This window comes from Macrotis lagotis, chromosome 3 (genome assembly GCF_037893015.1).
Source record: "Macrotis lagotis isolate mMagLag1 chromosome 3, bilby.v1.9.chrom.fasta, whole genome shotgun sequence".
Classification (NCBI taxonomy): domain Eukaryota; kingdom Metazoa; phylum Chordata; class Mammalia; order Peramelemorphia; family Peramelidae; genus Macrotis; species Macrotis lagotis.
The window spans coordinates 55,149,917-55,173,943 of NC_133660.1; the positions used below are offsets into that span (position 1 = coordinate 55,149,917).

The 24,027-nt window shown below is 35.3% G+C and overlaps 1 protein-coding gene across 1 annotated transcript in view; it reads left to right on the forward strand.

Annotated features, from left to right (window-relative positions):
* ELOVL6 (ELOVL fatty acid elongase 6) overlaps positions 1–24,027 on the forward strand; it is a 147,986-nt gene that overhangs the window by 63,729 nt on the left and 60,230 nt on the right. The window contains exon 2 of the mRNA XM_074228709.1: positions 23,686–23,817. Within this exon, the coding sequence (XP_074084810.1) occupies positions 23,686–23,817 (132 nt within the window). The remainder of the gene's footprint in view (positions 1–23,685; positions 23,818–24,027) is intronic.

Sequence of the window (24,027 nt, forward strand, 5' to 3'; positions counted from 1 at the left end):
TGTAATTAAAAATGTCTCAATATTAACAAGCATTGTAAACTCCAAAGAGGGGAAAAGCCTTATACAGTATCATTATTGCAAGTTGTATTAGTATTATTAACATTCCATAAACATCGTAATGATATAGTAAACGAGGCATATTGTGGGATCTGATTCCTTTGCATCCCAACACCGTGTTAATTAGGTGACTGTAAAAAGGGACCTTAAATTCTCTTCTATTACAAAGAGGTCTCCAAAACACCCCAATTGCTTTTCTATGGAATCTTTGTAGCAATTTATTGGACAACATTGTTTTGCATCTTTTTTAAGGAGGTTTTTATTGACTTTCTCTTGAGTTATGGTGCAGTCATACCAACCTTCCTAAGTTTTCCTCTTATCTGTACTTCCTGTCCCCTCTGCCTTTTTGTTTTGACTGTCCCTCACCATGCTTCTCACCTCTGCCTTTAGAACCAGAACTTCCGAGGCACTGTCTCCTTCCCTTTCCCTTTCCTGTTGTTCCCTCAGCTGCTCCAACTTCTTCCTCATCACCCAAAAGATTTCTTTTCCTGATAAAACTATGTTTGTTCATGTTGTCTCTTCAGAAAACTTGTGGAGTAAACTCAAGAAGGCCAAAGACCTTTTTGTGTTTGTTTGTTGTTTAATTCCTTGTGTTTTATACAGTGCCTGGTCCCAGTAGTCATTAAATAAATGTTTGCTGATTTACTGACTGATTAATTAAATAGCTTAATCCTTTCAACCAGTTCAAGTGTAACTTGGCTGAGAAATCAGAGCACCCTTGTATGGGTCACACAGACCAGACTTTCTCTGTATTCCAATACTATTCTCTTTATTCAGATATTTAAATATTACGCTGAACTCCTTTTAGAAAACTTGTTTTGGCTAAAAACAATACTTCTATTCAACTTCTTTTTTAATTTATTACTTTTGTACATCAGTGAATCTGTGTTTTTACCATTATAGGCTTTTCCTTCAGTGGCACATGTTGCAACTTCTCCATGCCGTCTCAATAGGATATCAGTTGTCACATTCTTTCTGGCTAGTCCATGTAGCATGGTGGAGGTACTTTCCTCCATGACTCTTAATATTACAGTCAGGCCAACTCAGCACATGCCTGCTAACTTGTTATCATTTTATAATGGGCCCACTATCTTTTCCAATCATCTTTTTGGCACCACTTCTTACATATAATTTTGCATTGGTAGTAACCTGCTATAACAAAATGCAAGTCTCAGGAATAAAATCATGACTCAAGTGACCTTAAGGTTACCTAAGTAAACTGGTAAGAGAAAGGAAGAGCAGGGTGGAGTTAGCTTGATTAAATCTTAACAAAATAGAATTAAAATCAAAATTCCATTTTATAGGCACATACTAGTGAGAAAAACTGAAACCTAAGGATGGTAACCACAGATCTGGCCTTCTTTCTCCTATGTTACTGAAATGATCCTATTTCATGCGTTATTTTCAAATAATAGAGTATTTGGCTGAAGACATGGAAGGATAGTAATAGGTGGTGACTAGATGGCACTAGATCTAATCTTTGTACAGTACAGTTGTCAGGCTGGGTGATCATTAGACCATTCTCTCGAGATTTGCACTTCTATTTTCAGTTGATTCAAGATGATTTTTCTGAATGGAAGTAAGATTCATTGTTAAAGACACTGGATTTTTTGTTTGTTTGTTTAGTCATCAGTCATATCCTAATCTTCATGACCCTTTTTGGAGTTTTCTTGACAAAGATACTTAAGTGGTTTACAGTTTCCTTCTCTGGCTTATTTGACAGATGAGGAAACTGAGATAACCAATGTTAAATTATTTGCTCAGTCACACAGCTAGTAAGGTGCTGAAGCCAGATTTGGACTCAGGTCTTACTGACTCCAAGCCTGGTACTCGGAAGACACTGGATCTGCTTTGGTGCCATGGAATGGAATTAACAGTGTGAGGGTCCTAAAGTCAAATTATTTTATGTGGCCTATGCACTCTCTGGGGAAGTCAGAAATGCTCATTAGAAAGCTATAATGGTGTAATTGTTTTTTAATTGTTTAAATCCACTGGCAGAATCTGGGAGGCCATAAATAGTCATAAACATACCTGTTGTATTACTTACACTATTGATTTTTAGGATTTGCCAAATCACAAAGCATTTTTAAGCACCTCAGGCTAAGTGCTGGATGATTTGGCCAACCCCCCCCCCCCCCCCAAAAAAAAAAAAACTGTCCCTGCCCTCCAGGAGTTCACAGTCTGTTGAGGGAGACCACATAGAAATCACTATACAGACAAAATGTATCCAGGATACTTTAGCGGCATTCCACAAGGGAAAGTACTAGGGTGTTAGGGAAGGCCAGAAATGGCTTCTTACAGAGATGAGACTTTTAGCAACATGGATGAGGAGAGAGATCATTATCTGTCTCCCCACTATCTCCTCCTTATGGGTTCAGACCAACATCTTATCCCTTGTCAGAGTACAGTATAAGGAGTCTTTGAACCACCTTCTTCTGATTTTTGGTATATTCATATATAGGAGGAAGAATGCTCTCAGTTCTCTGAACAACCTAGGCATCTACCTTCCAAGTGGAGGCTTTGCAGGCTTCTGGAAAACATACTACTACCCATTAGGGATTTTTGTCTTTTTTAGTTCACTTTTAAATGTGGGTCTAACCAAATCCAATGGGATCCGACACACTGAGAGATCATTGTTATAATCTAATCCATTCTCGTAATCTTGTTTTCTTCAGTGTGGTGCTTTGGAAACCATAGGGTTAGCCTAGGCCAAATATGCTGAAAAGACAATGACATAGTTTTCATTCCCAGATTCCATTCTCCCCCTAGATTTATCTCTTTACACCAGAGAGAATCTTAGCCTCTCCTACTCCATGGGCATTATTCTTGCCATTGCAGTGGCCTGGCACTGAGTGATTCTGATCACAGGAAGGAGCCTTAGAGTTATTCCAGCTTGGCTGATAATATTGGAGATAAAGTTTAAGAATCTCTTCTCACTATAGACACAGGAGCCCTTGCTCATCTTTACTTTAATATCTTCTTAGTTGAAATAATAACATGAAATAGCAGCACTTAAATTGTTGGCTTACTTTCAGAATGAATCAATGATCTAAGTACCTTACCCACTGCCTCTAAAATAGACTGATATACACTTGCCCTTGACCTGAATATGACATTAAAGACATTCCTGCCACTTGCTGTCATGTTCTCACATTTGCATTCATTTATTTGCCTTTCCTGCCTCTATCAGCCCCCATCAGCTTCTCTTTCTTATAATTTTTAACTCCTAGAGAAGGCTATTTTAACCTTGGGTTGGTGAACTTGAAAAGATATTTTGAAAACAGAATCTCAGTATAATTGGTTCCCCTTGTAATCTTATGGTGTTTTCTGTTTGTTTGAGCATTCAAAGACATGATTCTAAGAAAGTTCTTCCCCAAACTGCCAGAAATGTCCAGAATGCAAAAAGGGTTAAGAAGCCCTAATGTAGAAACATGAAAATTGTGCCTATAGCAACAACTGCATCATGAATCAGTAACACTGTAATGCCACAGGTCTCCCAATATAATTGCCTACTAGAGACCTGAAGAAATGTAGACATAAGACCCTGGTATAGAAAAGGCAACTGACTATTCTTCAACATGGCAAAGAGCAGCTTACTTCTACATTGGGAAAGCATCAGCTCTTGGGAGTCCCGATGGCACAGGGCATGACAAGAGCCACTGTCCCTTACCTGTTTGTTTTCTTCACCAATTGTTTTCCTTATGGATTATTAGTTAGAGAGGTAAGTTAGAGTCAAGGCTAGAAAAGGAACAAAGAAAGATCCTATCCTGCTCCCTCCCTCATTCAGCAAAAAAGAATTTTAAAATTCAGGCTCTTAACCTAAAAAAGGCTGGAAGATTTTTTTTTTTAAAGATAGTGAAATGTTGCTAAGCTCCTATTATTGAAGGTCTCTCTGACCTTCCCTTCTTCTTGTAAGAGGCAGATACATAATGAGAAGAGTGTCAGGCAAACTGAATGGTAACAAAGAAGATCACAGGGTACTAGTTTAAATGGAAGGAGACCTTGGATGTCATTTTTGTCCAGGAGCTCTTAACCATTTCTGTATTGTGGAGCCCTTTAGAAATGTGGTGAAGCCTATGGACCCCTTTTTCAGAGTTATGTATTTAAATGACTGAAGTAAAATATAGAAGATTGCAAAGTAAATCAATGGTATTGAAATATAGATATCTCTTTTTAAAGTCAAGGTTAAGAACCCCTGATCTAGTATGATCTCTCATTTTACAGAGTAGTAAACCAGTCATAGCAGGCAAGTAACTGAGGCAGGATTTGAACTGAGATCTTATCCAAGGTTCTTCTATTTCATATTGGCCTCTCACCTACTATGATATCATGAATGTGTCTTTTACCTCTTCTTCCTCACCCTCAAATCTCAACTGCTTCATCTGTAAAATGAGAACCTTTAGGGACCTAACATTCTGACATTTAAATTTGAAACAAATTTTATTTAAAGATTTCCACTGATTTATGATCTCATTAAAGTAGGTACTCCATTTTCTAGTACATGTTGCAATCTGTTCATTTTTTCTTACTTGGTGTTATTCTTATCCATGTATTTTAATAAGTCTTCTCTGTCTCTTCATTGTATGTTATCCTCTGGTTCTTTTACATCATCAAAGTTGCTACATGACTAGACCATCCCCTTTTCTAGGATTACATGTTCTTGGTGATAACCTCCATGCCAATGTTCCTACCTGAGTCAGAGAACCCCCCCCCCCAAAATCAGAGCTGGAAAGCTTTGAAGGCCTCATCATACAGCTATATTTGACCTAAAATTTCCTCATCTGGAAAATGTAGGTTACTACATTGATCTTGTTGCTGTCCTTTGTATTGAAGGAGAATAAGGCTAATCCCTCTTCTACATAACAGCCTTTCAAATCCAAGAAACCTCCTTTGGTGTTCTACACAAAGTTGTGCTGGTTACTAGTTGTATTATTTTTTTTTTAACCAAAGATCATACTTTCTATTTTAGTCTGTTGCATAATCATCAAAATTAATAGAAAGTTTTTATGTATGTTTGTCGTTGAGGTTTCATATCTGACTTTTTGTGACCCCATTTGAGATCAAAACTACTGGAGTGATTTGTCATTTCCTTCTCCAGTTCATTTTACAGATGAAGAAGATGAGGCAAACAGGGTTAAGTAATTTGCCCATGGTCACATAACTAGTAAGTGTCTGAATTCAGACTTGAACTCAGGTCTTCCTTTTTTTAAGCCTGGTACTCTATTCACTGTACCACCTAGCTGATAATGATAGATGATAGATAGATAGATGGATAGATGGATAGACAGAACAAGCATGTTACGTATAGAAACAATTTGGTGTCTTTTCATTTTTTTTTCCACGGATATAATACAAACCATTATCATGGCCATTTTGAAGAGCTCTTTTCCTTTTTACAGAGATCTCAAATTGTAAATGGAGTTATATTGTTCCCATCCTGGATTTTTTTCCATATACAGTTGGTAATGCCAGGTGCTTCCCCTGACTTTATCTTCTTACACATTGTTATCAGATCTTCATATAGTACATAATTACTGAGGTGTTGGAGTCCAGATGTGGTTTTATTATGAGCATTTTAACTCTGATGAAAAAATCCCCAACATATTTCTGTCATTTCATATCTGCCTTCTAGTTTCATGTGCAAATACTGTTGGGATTTTCCTGATTATATACTGGGTATTATCCTGATTAACCTTATGGCATATGGAGTTTTTTTTAGGCTTCTTTTCTTTACTGCTTTTGAATTTTTTTCCTCTTTTGCAAATGACTTTTAAATCCAATTTAATGTTACCTTTGGTCACATCACTCCATGTTTGAGGAGGAAACCATATATTGGCTGATCAAAACAATTTGGTCATTCTTCATTCTGTTCTCTTCAGGCAACTGTTTTTGCAATCTTTAAACTTCACCCAACAGTGATTTTGGATTTATCCATTCAGCACCTTACAACTGTAGTTAGGACATTGGCATTTCTCAAGACATGGACCACAGCTGTTTTTAGTGCTTTGCAAAGTTGGCAGCTTTTTGGAAAAGGTTGGGTTGAAGTTGCTATAATTGCACAGAACTTTTCTTCATCCCTTTAGCTTTTCAGTTTGACATCTATCTCACTCAATCTGGTATTGATTTTTAACTTTACTCTAGTCAGTTGACCATTATGGTTGTAGAGACTGAAGACAAATAGCCAGCCACATTTGAAATAATAGCCCTATCAGTTACAAGTCTTTTCTTGTCTACTATGGTACAGTAGATTTCATTTTTACAATGTGTGCTTCTTAACCACATCCAGCCCCTTCTAACTTTTCTTAAAAGATTAATGTTGTACATATGTGAGTTTTATGAATAGCTTATAGTCTTTTGGCTACTTTCATGTTTTTAATTTTAATCTCTATTTATGAGCATGTTGTTGACCATCTGCCCCTATTCCTACCTAATCACCCCATTTAAGTTATCAAGATATGTCATCCTAGACTCTTAGTCTCTCTTCTTCTTCATATACTTCTCTAGACATTGTTACCACCAGCATAACAACGAAACCACAGCAATATATAACAACCATGTGCTCTTTACTAATCCTAATTAAAAACACTTCAAGGAGAAGTGACTAAGTGCTTTATTTAATTATTTTCTGTTGCTTTTGTTCATGCGTTGAAACCAGTTGCTTCAGCACTTTTTTTAAAATCTCCCTGAGGAGAACCTCCTTCAATTTAAGACCAGTTAGTATACTATCTTTATCTGATTTCATTTGTGGCAAGAATACTATTTTAAATGGAGTTTAGACCCATTAATGAGGTTTAGACAGATAATTTAGACAGAGATAACTCATTTAGAGTAGTACCACTGAGAGATTAATGCCCTCTTCTCCCTTTTCCTAGGAATTTTCCCATGATTATGCCATTTCCATTGTTTTATCTATTTTCTTTCCATATGTAACTGGGTTGGTCCATTCAGACAGTTGACACAGACTGTTGTTGGAATCATGCTCAGTGTTTTAGAACCAGCTAGCCAAATTCTTGTGGATCCAGGGTCCCATATCCCCCTCTCCCCCAACTACTCTGACTAATCTTTACATTATTTATTTAAAGGAAAAAAAATAGACCAGCAGAATAGGTTCTGGATTGGTGATTTCTTTACTGTAGAGAATTAGAGATAAATAAATCCTATTTTCCAATGCAAATTAGCACCAGTTTTGCAAATAAAAATCATAGAGAAATTGCCTGGGTCACTGTGACATTCAATGTCTTTTCCACTGTCACATAATAGATTGTCTTCCAGATGCTGAGACCAGCACCATCTCTACTAACCTATGTTTCCTTTTTTAAGTATTAAAATTATATATTTTCCTAAGTTAGGTTTCTGAAATTTATTTTTGGTCTTTTTTTAACTTTACTGAACATTTCCAGTGATTCTCCTTCTACTCTAAAGAAATCATTCCTGAGAACAGAGAAATATAGCTGAAGAAAACCATTCAGTACTTTACAACTGTAGTTAGGACATTGGCATTTCTCAAGACATGGTCCATAGCTGTTTTTAGTGCTTTGTATATTCATTAAAACCTTCTCATATCTAACCTTACGTGAGAACCTTTTCTAGACAAGTTTATTTAGAGAAGGAATTTTTGCCTTAGTGTATCTATGCTTAGTACTCACCTGTCTGAGGGAAGGGGTATTAAGGCTGACAAATAAGAAAAGTGATTTATAAATCAAGGGAAGAGACACTCAGAAAACTAATATTGTTTAAGCAATATTCATGCATGTTTTATAAATATGACATGGATGAGCTAAGTAACATGTTGCCTTAGATTATAAATGCACAGAGGGATTGTGTATATCACACACACACACACACACACACACACACACACACACACACACACACACACTCTCTCTCTCTCTCTCTCTCTCTCTCTCTCTCTCTCTCTCTGTAGCTCTCATAAGTTGCTGGAGTCAATCACCTGGAATCTATGAATTTTTTACATACAGAGTTATCTAGATAGATAATTGAACTTCAAAATCATTGGTTTCTTTTGTAATCCTGTGTATTCTTTTTTTACTAATTAAAAACATTATTCTAAGAAGACATCCATAGGTTTTACCTGACTGCCAAAGAGGTCCATCACATGAAAATGATTAAGAAACTAAAATATTTTTGTGACCACAAGGACACAGTGCTTTTCCCCTAGGGAAAAACAGTACTGAAACTTGTCCCCAAATATTTATCAATCTTTCAAACATATTTAATAAGAGGACAAGATACTATGGAAGATCCATATGACCACAGTCTGACTGCCAGGCTGCCTTTAAAAGTTGTTATTCTTTTTTTTGGGTGGTTGTATATTGTTGTCAGTTTTTAAGAGAATTACCCTTTGCTTCACTCTTACTACTGTTTCTCTTTTCTGCCAAAGTCACACCGTGAACCTCAAAGTTCCCCCGACTTGAAGAAGGAAGAGTGTTTTCCCATGTCACATTTCATTGACATTTAAAACTCTTGAAAACATTCTGAAAACAAAAACTCTGAGATAATAAAAAGGACTTTCTTCAGCTTTTTGAGGTATCTTTTTTTGAGGTTTTAATTGAATTTGAATTTATTGAAGATTCTTTTCAATATTTCCCTCCCCCCCTTTTTTCTTTCTCTGAACCAACACATTTGTAAACTTAATGGGAATCCAAAATGAAAATTTATGTGTACAGACATGCACGTAGATGCCAAAGATAAAAGGTCACCAAACCCACTTGGGGGAAAAGAAAAGTAAAATGAATACCCGACTCAACCTTTGTTCTAATTATACCAGTGATTGACAACATACACAGGAAAGAGAACAGATTCCTGCTTCACTTGTTTAGTTTGGGGTAAAAAAAACTTCTAAGGAGTCAAAGCACTACAAATCATTTGTAGTAAAACTCTTGGAAATAAATAAATGCTGGATGGGATCCAGAAGCTCCAAGTTAATTATCTTGCCTCAGACACAAGTAACTTAACCACTGTTGGCCTCAGTTTCTTCAACTGTAAAATGGAAATAATAACAGCATCTACATCCTAAGGTTGTTAAGGATCAATGAAATAATTTAAGGATCAAATGAGTTCATATATATGACAATTATTATATTAATGAATTGTGCTAGAGACTGAATATGATATTGAAAACTGTTGGATAGTTTCAGTTATTTAGCATTTCAACTATTTAGCATAATCTAACATTTACTTCATCCTTCAAATTAAACAAAGAATTCTCTGAGAGTAGATACAAAGGCTTATAGTTTTAGAGACCCTTGGTCTGGGGAATTGGAGGAAGTAAAAGACTTTTAGCCAAAATTCAAAAGTCTAGGGTAAGCAAAGTTGATTAGATATTTAGAGAATAGATACACTGACATAGATGGGGGGAAAAAACCATTTTAAATCTATTGAACTGGATCCAAGGGCTGTAGAGCTAGAAGTAGAAGGGAGTTTAGAGATCACCCATTCATTTTTCAATTGAGGAAACTGAGGCACAGAGTGGATTCAGTGAAAGCCATTTCTTAAGAAAATATCTATTTTTATTATTTATTATCCATGATAGTCCAGTGAACATCAGTATTTCATTGAATATACTCAACGATAGCCATCTTCTTGAATTATCTTGTCATATTGTTTGACTATGCATATTTGTTTAAAATGATGTTCCCCCCCCAATTGTAATAGGAGTTTGAGAGAGAGAAAAAAAGATATTTCTGTGAAATTTTTGTTTTTAAATAGAGACCATAGGAGTGGATATCTTCTTGAGAAGTGGAAGGTTGCATTCAATTTCACTTGAGGTCACAATGCTTTTAGTTTTGTTTGTTTTTCTTTGTTATGAGAGACCTCCCCTAGAGCAGGAGTAATCTGCAAAATGTTTGTAATGTAAAAAAAACCAAAATTCATTAAAATTTCTTAAAATGAGAATTATCTTATCCTTCAGGGACTGGCCTACCAAAAGACATGTCTGAACAATTATGATTTTCAAAAGAAAAGAATGATTTTAAAGGCTGACAGGACCCATCTGTGTTGGCTGTATGGGATGTCTATGACCTGGATTCTTACTTGCCCTGTTCTTGATCTCTGTGATTAAGTCATGTTTGGGGGAGTAAACTCCGACTAGAAAAAATATTGCAGCATGTGTCTAGTTTATGTGAATTTGATCATCTTTGGTGAGGCCTTACCAAGTATTAAACAATAATGCTATGGTCATAAATAGAGTGAGAGGCTTACATTCTAACAGTTATGTGTGGTTTCCACTGAGAAGAAATTTATTTCACTTAACTTTAAGATTTAGAAAAGAAAGTTAACCTGATTTTCCCCATGACTAGGCAGTTAGCAGCTATCAGTTTTCAGTAGATAAAGAATGACTAGTGTCCTTCTGTCCAATAAGCAAACGTCTAAGGCTAAATTTCTTCATTTAAAAATGATTGTGATGCAGCCAACCAGTTCACATGAATACAGATTTCAATAATGTATTGACCGATAGGCTCAGTGACTCTATTAGCCATACTACATTTTAATGCAGTCATTTAGCTATCATGAGACAGAAATATTCAAATGGAAAAGAGAAAAGCAGACAAGTATGCCCATTGTCTTCTTTCCCACTTATTTATCTTAGAAAGGAAATTAGCTTTGTGTTCTTTAGCAGTGCTCTAGAGTACTACAACTTTCTTGTGTTATTGCAGAATTTTTGATTTTTACAATATCGTAATACCAATTTCTCAGTAATGAACGTTTAAATGGGATGGTTTAATAGCCAAAAGATAACATGAAGGCATTGCAAAAACTGATTATTATTATACAAAATTCTGAATTTTTAATAAGTTCAACATGTGTATGGAAATTTGGAACTGGTATCTAGCCTATCTTAAAAGGCATCAGTTTTCTAAAAAGTTATATAAAGTCCCTTCCAAAAAGTTTTTGGACAGATTTTTTTTTTTGTTTTCCACAGTCCTAAAAATGTATGCACAACATTTTGTCCAAGGAATCATCATTCCCTTACTAATACTTCAGTACATTCAAAGTTCAGAGTGAGAAAATCAGTGTTATTACTAAGCAGATTTCAACAGAGATGGTTGGGATAAATGTAATATTCAAAATTCGAAGGATCATACCTTTAGAAGTCAAAGAGAATGGATAAGCCTGAAGTCAGAAAGATTCGTCTTACTGAGTTCAATCAAGCCTCAGATGTGACCCTGGGAAAGGCAGATGACTGTTTGCCTCAATTTCCTCCTCAGAAAAATGAACTGGAGAAGTAAATGGCAAATCCTTGGCAAAAATGGCAGTATCTTTGCCAAGAGGCCCCACATGGGGTCACGAAGAGCTGGACATAACTGAAACAACCGAATGACTAAAGATGTGAACATTGTATTCTGTGGCTGATTGTTAATGGGAAACAATATTGGGGGCTTGTAAACTAAATAGTATTAGGGTAAACTAAAGACTGCCTACTGCTTTCAAAACTTGAGCTATCAGCATTCCTCTTCAGATAAAACCTGCAACTAACTACTTGTGCAAATTGAGGGGAGTAGCCAATAAGGGTATATTACGTATAAAAAGTCCAGACAGTATTATTTTTTTTAGTTGATGGTATCAGGAATTACCTACTAGGTTTCCCTTGAAATCAGCTTTGAAAAAGCTTTGGGTTCTAAGAGATGGAAATTAGAAGGGACCATGTTTCCAGGCATTAGCAATAACCTTTGCAAAGGAACAAAGCACAGGAATCTTAAAAAAAAAAAAAGTTGAAGTCAAATTCTCAAGGACTTTAAATGCTAAAAATGGGGTTGTGTATATTCTAAAACAATATTACCTTTGACTGTTAAATGGGCAGTGAATAAACTTTAAGGCCAGTTTCACATGCTTCCTAACTGTATGATCCTGAGCAAGTAACTTAATCCCTGTTTGCTTCAGTTTTCTCATCTGTAAAATGGAGATAATAATATCACCTGCTTCCCAAGATTGTTTTGAGACTGAAATGAGATCATAATAGTAAAATGCTTAACATAGGACCTGGCAAATAGAAAGTACTCTATAAGTAGTAACTATCATCATCATCATCATCTCTCATCTAGGCAAATGAATCAAAATGTTATGTACAAGAGTGCTTTTTTAAAATTCTATTTTGAATTTATAGGATACAAGAAGCATTTCTAGAACAGTATAATTAAAATGATAATTGCATATGAAACTACAAATCTATTATAGTTCTTATTGACTATATAAAGTTATCACATAAATTTTTTTCCCTTTTTTTTCTTCCTTTTTCCCTTTTTCCTGCCCTAGAGATGGCTACTGTTACTTCTATTAATCAGGTCTTTCTCCGGATACAGATAGCTTCTTCCTTCATATGTCTTTTATAGTTAATTTGGGTATTTATAATAGTCAAAATGGTTTATTCACTCAAAGTTATTCTTAAAATAATATTACTGTTAGTGTAGTCTTTGTTCTGCTCATTTCATGCTAATCTACCCATGTTTTCCTAAGATTATTAATCTCTTCAATTTCTTAAAGCACAGCGGTATCCCATCACATTCAGATACCATAACTTCTTTAGGCATTCTCCAATTGATAAAGACAATTTTCAGTTCTTTGCCACTACAAAGAGAGCTGCTGTAAATATTTTGGAACAAAAAGGTTCTTTTCCATTTCCCCAGTAATCTTTGGAAATAGACCTAGTAGTGATATTACTGGGGTCAAAGGGTATAGGCAGTTTAATAACTCTTTGGGTATAATTCCAGATTTTTCTCCAGAATGATTGGATCAGTTCACAGTTCCACCAACAATGAATTGATGTCCCAATTTTTCCACAACCCCTCCAACATTTGTCATTTTTTCTTTCTATCATTTGAAGCAAACTGAGAGGTGTAAAATATTATCTAAAGGCTGTTATAATTTGGAAAAATATGCTTTTTATACTCTTTTGGTCATCTTGTAACAGCAATTATTTGATCTAGTAAATCTTATCAATTCTTTTTGAAATTATTGCACTTGATTTCTATATAATCATAGTCCATTTTTAATTTTTAAAAGCTAGTTTAAATAAACTAAAATGCAGTTGTTAATATATTTGCCTGCCTTTTTTCTCATTTTTATTCTTCTAACCCTGACCATTTTAGGGACTTATTAACTGAGGAAAAAACAAATCACTAAGTTGGAAATTCAGAAGTGATCTCTCCCAACCCAAGTCCTTTGTATGATAGTGGCAATGGTTAACCAACCCATTAGAAAATCTACAAGCATGGGAAACAGTTTACCCTTTCAGGAAGGTTATACCTTTTGAATAATTCAAACTATACATTGAGTGTATGTAAAAAAACTGATTAGAACAAAAATTTTCATCCTACTAGAAAAGCCCAAGAGAAGAAATAGAATGAGAGCTAATCAAAAAAAATCTAGGAATGACAAATATGAGTTTTCATAAAAAATTTCTATGAAATAATCATACATAAGTTTTGTGCTTTTTCCCCATTGTTAGTAGCAATGTCTTACGTCTTCCAAAAATTTAGAAAACTGATGCCTTCTTAAAATAGTCTCAAAGTGAGGGAAGGAATTGTTTTTTACTTCATTTCTTATTTGTCACTAATATAATCTTTAGCTCTCTTCCTGAAATTGATCATTCCTAGCATATCTCTTTTGTGAATTAACAGATGCTTTTATAAAGAAGAATAAATCAATATTATGTGCAAGTATTTCACTGAAACTGACTGAAAATAATTCTGCCCTCAATGGCCTGCTTAGAGTTAGACTGAATGACAGTGAATGATTTCATCTGATTATAGGGAATCAAACAGTTTGTGTCTCAGTTTCCTCATCTGTCAAATGTGTTTGATTCATTTGTCCAGGGTCACAGCAAGTAGAGCCAGAAATTGAACCCAGCTCCTTCATGATCTCTAATACAGTGATCTTTCATCTGAACTCTACTGCTTTTCAGGAATGGGAAAAGGTTGATAATATTCAAAATAGCAATACAAATTCAGCATACCACCTAGGATGACTAGTTGGCACAGTGGATAGAACACTTGACCTACAATCAGAAAAGCCTGAATTCAAATTTAGCCTTCAACACTTATTAGCTATGTGATTCTGGGCAAGTCATTTAATTTGATTGCCTCAGTTTCCTCATTTGTAAAATGGAGATAATAATAGTACTTATCTCCCATGAGTTGTGAGCTCTTGGCAGATAATATGCATCAAAGATCATATTGGACAACTTTCGGCCGCATATCTCTTTTGTGAATTAATGGATGCTTTTAGAAAGAAGAATAAATCAATATTAAGTATAGTATTTCACTGAAGCTGATGGAAAATAATCCTGCCTTCTATGGCCTGCTTCAGAGTTAGACTGAATGACAGAATGATTTTATCACTTTTTGTTTTAAAGAGAAAGTGGGATCTCTACATTAGCATCTGATGAAAAAATGTAAATGAAAAAACTGTTGGTAATGAAAGAATCTCCAAAATACTTGGTTTCCTAGGCCAAATAGATTAAATTAGAATTCAACATCTATTCTTACCACAAAACTTGCTTATCCTAAATTTGTTCTGAATTCAGATGGGCTTATAAAATTGCAAATTTTTGTCCCTTGATAGAGTAACATTCTCATTTTTAAAAGTCTTCTCATTTTTATTCATTTTTTGGTTTGTTTTTAATATCACTTTTATTTTCATATGTAGTCCATCCTACTTCATTACCCACTTCATTACCCATGGTGCTATCCATCGTAACAAAATATTATTTATTAAAACAATTTTAAAAAACTTCATCAATTCAATCAAGTCTGACAGTGAATGCAGTGCTCCACACTCAAATTCTCCTATATCTTCAAAGAAGGGAAGGAGGTACATTTGTTCTCTGGAACCAACCTTGGTTGCCATAACTGCATAATGTTCAATTTCTGTTTTGTTATTGTTCTTTGCATTTTTCTTCTTGAAGTTAATATTGTTCATTTGCTTCAGTCATGTCAATTCTTCCTGATCCCCTTTGAGGTTTTTCTTGTTAAAGATACTGGAGTGATTTGCCATTTCCTTCTCCAGCATTGGGGTTAATACATAGCTGCTTTTACATCTGTTTATTATGAACCTTCACATCTTTCTCTAAATTCTTTATATTCATTGTCTCTTTCCATGCATTATCATTATATTGCGTTCCAGTACCACAGATAGTTAGTCTTTCCTCAGTCTTCTTTGGTGCCAGCTCTTTACTACTATAAAAAGTGCTTCTGTGAATATTTTTGCATATTCTGTCCCTGATTTTTTTTAAATAGCAGTGGAACTTCTACATCAAAGGCAATTTTGGACACCATTCTTAGCCTAATTTCCAGATTATTTTACATAAGGGTTGGACCAATTCCCCAGTTCCATGAACAATTGTTTTACTGTCTGTCTTTCCCTATCCTTTCTAACATTGATTATTACTATCTTTTTTCATCTTTATCTCTGTTACACATAAGATAAAAACTCAGAGTTGTCTTGATTTATATTTCTCTCATGAGCACTAATTTAGAGTAATCTTTCCCTGGTAGTTAAAAGTTTTCAATCATTCTTTTGAGAACTATTTCATAATCAGTTTTTAACTATGGGTGTGAATTGAAAAATATGTTTTTGAATGATATAGTGGGTGACATTGTGCTGATCATAACAATCCTCGGAATACTGCAGAGCCTCATCTAACTCAAATTCAACCCATCTCCACATAGGAGAATCTTAAGTGGATGAAGAATAGTTGTTCACACATGATACTTAATCAGACAGCAAGTGGAACAGGTCATAGTGCTGCTTGATCAGGCTGCTAGAGGAAGACACAGGTTTAAAGTAGACTAGATTTTACTTAAATCATTGCCTACAAAATTTACAAACACAAAAATCCATCTTTTTATATAACAATACTCTTCTGGTAGTGGTATAGATTTGCAAATTATGAAATGCCACAATTTTAAAAGAATCAAAATCATGGATTAATCAAAAACCAAAGGGAAGTTGCATCGTGTATGTAAATAGACAGTGATTCTCAGAGGCAAAGTAAATATCCAAAAATCATATAATGGTGAAAGGAAATAGGTTGATCACATGATGACAGTATGAAATGATAGATGGACCACACTCTCTGAGTGTTGAGACTTTGAGGAATACCCAAGAGTAACTCTTGTCACATTAGACAATGTTCACATTCAAGAATCCTTTGTTCATTAACAACTTAAGTAGTGTTATGCAGAAGAAACAAATATTGAGTATAAATTCCTCAACATACTGTGCAGACACCAAAAGAATTATGAAAGCACAGTTTTGTGTTTTCTTAAGAATTAACTTGCCTTCAAATTCTTAGCACCATAAGAGCAAAGCTTTTGAACTGGAACTAACTTTAGAAGCCAGCTAGCTCATACTTCCATTTTTCAGAGAAGGAAACTCAACCACAGAGAAATGTGATGATTTGTCTATGATCACACAAGTTATAAGTAGCAAAACCTGGATTAGAACCCAGGCCTTTGGACTCGGAATCCAGTGTTCTTTCTGTAGTACAATATTGCCTCTTGGATGAACCTGAATGCATGTAGTATTCCAGTTCTATAATTATGGGCCTTAAAAATCAATTTCAGAATCTTGATTTAAATAATCCCCACACCACACAAGTAGTTAAGGGAAAGAATGTCTTTTACAGGTAAAGTGGTCACATTTTTATCCTACTCATTAGCATTCTACTTCCTTTATGTACTCCATAAATTCTATCCATTCTACATAGCCCAAGGAGACATCTTATTTTAATTCACTCAAATACAAACCTAACAAACCAATTAGTCCTATATTCTGGATAGAGTTGGGTGGCTCCATGCATTTTTGTCCTCACCAGTGTGGGTTTCTTTTTATTTTCCACATATGTGAAGGCCAATTGAGTTTATAATTTTGACTTTATGGTGTTGGTGCCTAGGTTAGACAGAGAGGTGTTTAAGACTAGTACTGAAATCTTGCTGACACAAAAGTTTCCTTAGCCTAAAATAAGGAGATCAGTTGACAATTTTGAAAGTAGGATTTGTCTGTTGGGAGAAATAAAAGGGCAGTAAGCACAGATGCTAGAAGAGGACATAGAGATTCTTACCAAGTTTGTATTTTGCTGAAGTCTGACAACGGAGAAAAAAGCAGTATGATAAAATAGTATGATTTTATATAGTGACTTTCATTCCAATCCAACCTTCCCTCCTTGCAAGGCTTTTACAGAGTTCAGCAGCAATGCAGAGATAACCAGGAGTCATTCACTAATTCATTCAGAACTAGAAGTTTCCCAGATAAGATTTAGAACGACGTAGAAACATCAGGAAGGAACAGAATTCAGAGCACAGAAAAGAAACTCAAAACATGCTATGATTTCATTGTGGAGGTGTTTTGTTTGTTACTAATCTCTAATCATCTAAGAATGTATGATAGAATGTTAGACTGAGAATAAGGAAGAACTAAGTTCAAATCTTGTGAAAGATACTTCTGAGCTGTGAAAACCTGACCTGTGATTCCCGACCCTCCTTAGCCCAGTTCATCATTTATAAGGATAGTAATAGAACTTATCTTCCAAGGTTGATGTGAGGATCAGATGAGAACATGTACTTTGCAAACTTCAGAACACTATTATTATTCTATTATTATGTTTGATACTGTACTCTCCAATATCCAAGAAAATATACTCCCTGTCTTCCAGAAATGCATCTGTTCATTTACCTTTGCTCTATTAATTATAAAAAAAAACTAGTAGAACGCTGCCGATGGGACTGGCAAGACATAAATCTACGTTTTGTTGCTCAAGAACCAGCTACATGGAGGAGGTTGTCACCAGTTGATAAATCATCTTATCTATGGCAGGAACTCTTAGAGATCATTTACAGGTCTGGAGGGGTTAATAACAATAGCTAACATTTACATAGCACTTTAGAGATTTGTGAAACAGTTTATAGGTATTACTCAATCCTCAGAACAGCCCACAAATCTAGACAATAGTATTGTTCAATGGTATTGTACTACTAGGTATTATTCTCCCCATTTTACAGATGAGGAAACTGGAGCTCGTGAAAGTTAAGTGACTTGTAGGAGTGCCTATGGAAAGTATCTGTGGGAGGATTTGAACTCAAGTCTTTCTGATGTCAAGTTCAAGATTCTATCATTGAGCTATCTAATGTGTATTGATGAATGGAGTTCTCATAGAGATGAAATTATGTTGACATATCAATAATAACATTGTCATGAGAATGGTGTGTTGGCAGGTCTCATTCTTCCACTCCTCTGGGGGAAGCCTTCACGTGTTTGGAGTAGACATCTCCCTACCATGCAGAAAGCCAGCATCATTGCTTGCTAAGTCATGAAGATGGCTGAAGCAGACACTTTGGAGCACTTAGACTTCAGTCATACAATGATTAGGATTCAAGTCTTTGCTCTATTACCTGGTGCCTGTGTTTCTTTGAACAGTTCAGCCTCTTTAGGTGTCAGTTCCTCTTCTGTAAAATTGACCTTTCTGTTCCAGAAATCCTGAATCCTATGAAAGATGAGGAAACTGAAGTCTCTTGAAATATTTGAATAGCTATAACAAGGAAGTGTTTAGGTTTTTCTGCTTGGTCCCAAGAAGCAGGTTTCAAAGTAATGGGTAGATGTTGAGGAGTTGAAATTAGATGGGGAATACTTAATAAAATTTAGAGTAGTTTGAAAGTAGAATGAGCTTCCCTGGAATTCGCAACTTCCCCTCCAGTGCAGATCATTCAGTAAAGGTCGGTTGACCATTTGTTAGCTTTGATGGAAGTCAGTCAGTAACCATGATAGCACAGTGGTGTGCTGATAAATGTTTAATAGCTAGCACTATGGGAGGAATGTCACAAATCTAGACAATGGTATTGTTCAGTCATGTCCAACTTCATGACTCTGTATGGGGTTTTCTTGGCACAGATACTGGAATGATTTGCCATTTCCTTCTCTAGTGAATTAATATAAACAGGATAAGTGACTTGATTAGGGTCAAGCAGGTAGTGAGTGTCTGAGGTCATATTTGAGGTCAGGTCTTCCTGACTCCAAGGCTCTAGTCACTAAACCATCTAGCTTCCTCCTCTAGATGACTTTAAAAATAATAAATCAAACCCTGATCTTCAGCATTTGCCAATTTCTAAGATTTATATGCTTACACTGAAAAATTTAACCGTTGACTCCCAGGCACTGGCTCTAACTTACTCCTAGCAAAGACCTATTCCCAACTTTGATTTCTGAGTAGACTAAAATGGCATGAACAATTAGAACAGGAAAACAGTAGAAACTATCCCCTCTCAACAGTTTATTTTTTTATGGAAATCACTGATGCTTGATTTACAACCGGTGTGATCATCGAACAGGTTATATTAATAGCCTTAGAACTATGTGGAAGAGCATCTGTGAAACCATCAAATGGGTCAGAGGAAAGCCTAGCTTAGTAAAGTTCTGAGGATGCACAGAGTTATTGGCCACTCTTTAGGTTCCTAAGTACTGTGCCCTAAAGTCATAAGGGGAGAGTCACTGTCCCTGAGTAGAATAGTGAAACAAATTCTGAATCTGGAGTCAGGATCTAGTTTCAGGTTCCAACTCTAACCCTTATTAGCTGTGTTATTGTGAGCAACCAGTCAATGGTCGGAGTGCAGTAGGAGGTAATATGTGTTTAGTGCATGCCTTCTTAAATCTTTCTGAACCTTAGTTTTATCATCTGTGAAATGGAGATAATAATAGGTCACCTTTATATGGCATTTCATGGTTTCCAAAGACATGCATATTTCATTTGATCTTTATAGTAACCCTGGGAAGTAGGTGTGGTTGTCATCCCTATTTAATAGATAAGTAAACTGAGGCCCAGAGGCTTACCTCAGGGACCCACACAGGTAGTAAAATAAAATTTATGTCAGTACTTAAACTCAGTTTTCAGGATTCCTAGGAACCCCCTCACACACATACACACACATACACGTGATTAATTAGAAAGGACTTTTAGAGGATTATGAGTCTTAATTATTTGGCATCATGTGGAATATGGCAAAGAAGATTCTATTTAAAAAAAACAGAAAGAATTTTGGGAAAACTTTTGCTTTTCACTAAGAGTAACAGGAAAGTGGTTTTTTTTGGCTTGGTTTGCCACAGGTTAGAGGGGAGAATTGAGTTTAGCAAATCATCATGATATTCTGGAGACTTTTATCTCTTTGAATCTATTTCCCTAATACAAGCACAAGAGATTCACAGTCACTGCTTTGCATTTAAGGGTATGTCTTAGCAAAGGCTAGATTTTAGACAATAACTATTTAATCCTTATTGTCAAATCTCTCTTGCTGGATATATCTAAATAGTTGTCTTTTCCAGATAATTTCCCTAATTCTCTACTTCTATTTTCTGTCATTATTACAATTAGGACTTGCAGTTATTGGGAAACTTTAATTATTCTTCATTTTCAGATGACAGAATATCAGGTTGGCCAGAGACGCTTTTGGGAAACAATCAGTGGAAATATATTATTAAATTTTCATTTATGAGTAAACTTTCTTATAGTTATTACTTTACATCTTAGCCAAGTAAGTCAATACTTATATGACATTAATTTAAATAGGAATGCTTTCTATGTAAATAGAGTATAATCCAATCCTTTATGAGTCAGTAATACATGCCAGGAGTTGGAAGATGTAGGAAGACTTGTAGAGAATGCATTTCATATTAACCCATTGTATTTTCTGTTATGCCCAGGAACTTACTTTTCTCTTTTTTTTGGAAGTGTTCTAAGTTGGGTTATTTCAAAAATCTCTATTAAATTGCTTATGCAGAGGGTAACTAGGTGGTGCAATGGATAGGGCACTGACCCTGGAGCCAGGAGGACCTGAGTTCAAATCAGATCTCAGATACTTGATACTTCTTAGCTGTGTGACCTTAGGCAAAACACTTAAATTCATTGCCTCACCCTACCCCCAAAATTCCTACCAATCATTATTTTGTCAAAGTTTTGAATTTTACAGTTTCCCCCCCCCTCCCTCCCTTCCTCCCCCCAAACAGAAGGCAATCTGATTTAGTTTTTACATTTGTTTCCATGATATGTATAGATCAAAATTGAATGTGTTGAGAGAAAAAACATATCCATGGGGAAGAAAGAAAATATTAGAGATAGCAAAATTATATAATACATAATACATAAGACACCTTTTTAAAAATTGAAGGTGATACTTTATAGTCTTCATTTAAGCGTCATAGTTTCCATCTCTGGATACAGATGGTATTCTCTATCATGGATCCCCTAAAATTGCTCCTGATTGTTACACTGGTGGAGTGAGCGTGTCCATCAAGGTTGATCATCACTCCATGTTGTTGTTAAGGTGTACAATGCTCTTATGGTTCTGCTCATCTTGCTCAGCATCAATTCATGCAAGTTTTTCCAGGCTTCTCTGAAATCCTATCCCTCCTGATTTCTAATAGAACAATAGTATCCCATCATATTTTTATATATACATATACATATACAAGTATATATACATATATATCTATAAATATACAATATGTATACGCCACAATTCATTCAGCCATTCCCCAATTGATGGACATCCCCCCAATTTCTAATTCTTTGCCATCACAAACAGAGCTTCTATGAATAGTTTTGTACATGTTGGGGGGGGGGGAATTCCTATACAGAAAACTGATTTTCCATTTTGTATTATATTGTTTCTGTAAGAAGTCTTTGAAGGGGTTTTCATCATTCATCATGCTTTTTACTTTGATTTTTACCATGAGAGACAACAAGCTTAGCAAGGTTTTCAGGTTTCATTGTCAAGAAAGCTACCCAATAAAGACATGTTACCAGAACAAAATAATCTTGTCACTATGAAAGTAAATGTTTTGGGGATGAATTACTGATGAACTTAATACTTAAGGTGCTGCTTTCTCAGTATGAAAACACTTTCCTCATGTTCCCCCCACACAAGAAAAAGCTTTTATTTCCAATTCAGATTTGCCCCATGAAAAAATTGTTTTTGGCCAGATCTGATTAACAGATTCAGATGCAGACCCTGGTATGTCTTAAACACTCTGCTTAGCACTGTGTCTGCAGTAAGCACATTTCAACTTCTTCAACATCAGCTTGCTCATTTGTAAAATAAATGGGTTGGATTAAATGGCCCCTGAAGGGTCCTTCCAGCTCTAGATCTATGAGGCTAGAAGATGATTTAACATTCTTTCAAGCTCTATCTATATAAGGAATATGAAAAGCAATAAGAAAAAGGTAGCACATATTTGGTGGCCAGAAATACAAATCTGAGATGGACCAGGTCTTTTGACACTGTTGCTGAATCATTTTCAGTTGTGTCCAATTCTTTGAGATTCCATTTCAGGTTTTCTTGGCAGAGATACCAGAGTGGTTTGCATTTAGAATAAAATGCAAACTGAGCTGGAGAATACCAGATTATTTTATAGACGAGAAACTGAGACAAACGAGTATCTGTAATCATATTTGAACTCAGGTCTTCCTTTCTCCAGGTTCAACCTGCTAACTACTTTGTAATGCTACAATTTTAATAGACTTCTTGAAGACAGATACTCAGTTACCAGATATCTAATCTTCATGAAAATACAAGAACTCATTGTTAACCAGTTTTGAAAAATGAAAATGAAAAATGTCTAATCAGACAGCTAGATGGCACAGTGGATAGAATGCTGGAATTAAAAAGACCTCAGTTCAAATCTAACCTCAGACACTTCCTGGTTGTGTGAGCTTGCTCAAGAAACTTATCTTCTATCTGCCTCAGTTCCCTGTAAAATATAAGTAATAATAGCACCTAAAACTAAGAATTATTTTGAGGATAAAGGAAATATTTCCAAAAACATCTGGCAAACCTTAAAGTGCCATATAAATACTAGATATTGTTAAGCACCATTCTCCATTTTATCTCCCTTGTCTTCCTTGTGGTAGTTTTTGAAATATATGTATACATGTGAATATATATGATATATATATATATATATATATATATATATATATATATATATATATATATATATATATATATAATGTTTATATAGATATTTATTTTAGGAAATCATAAGTATGATGGGCAGTTAGAGCACTGAGCCTGGAATTGGGAAGATTTGAGTGCAAATCCAGCCTGACACTTATTAGATTTATGACCTTCAGTCAATCCCTTAAACCCTATTTTCTTCAGATTCTTAGTTATAAAATGGGGACAACACTATAGAAGGAAGTACTACAGTATCTCTGCCAAGAAACCACAGGGACAGGTCCATGGGGTCATGAAGAATTGGGCAGGACAGAATAACAACAAATTATAGGTGACCTAAAAAGAAAACTCAAGAACCCTAAAAGAAACCCAGTGCTTGGCACCAAGGTTAAATGTGTTGGTTAATCTCTGGATCAATCTTGCTTATGAAGAGAGAAACTAAAATGTAGCTTAAGCCAATTCAGCAGCTTAGCTCCTCTGTCCTCATACAAGAAAGATCAATGTGTCTTGCATCACTAGCTTCCAGTGATTTCAATTAGCAAGAGTGGTATAAAATGTGATTTAATTTCAAGGGAAGAAAATTGCCGCATAGGGATGAGTCCAGATATCAGTGTTGAATGACTAATGGGAGACTCATGACACTTTTTTTTCTGGTTTGTTTTCTTTATAGGAAGAAATCGTTCTTGTTTTCAGCTCTGTATGCTGCCTTTATATTTGGTGGTCGGCACCTAATGAACAAGCGAGCAAAGTTTGAACTGAGGAAGCCACTTGTGCTATGGTCCCTGAGCCTTGCAGTCTTCAGGTAGGTTCCCTTTATTTCACTGTTAAAATATAGCCAAGGCACCACAATGAGGTAGCCATCTGAAAGCTTTGCTTTTATAGATATTTGGAGAAATTTTTCCTTATTTAACATTTTGATTATAATTGGGCTGCCTCAGTGATATAAAACCATTATTTAAGAAATTTCACATAGTCAATTAAAAGCAAATCTCCTTGGGTGAGGAGTGAAAGA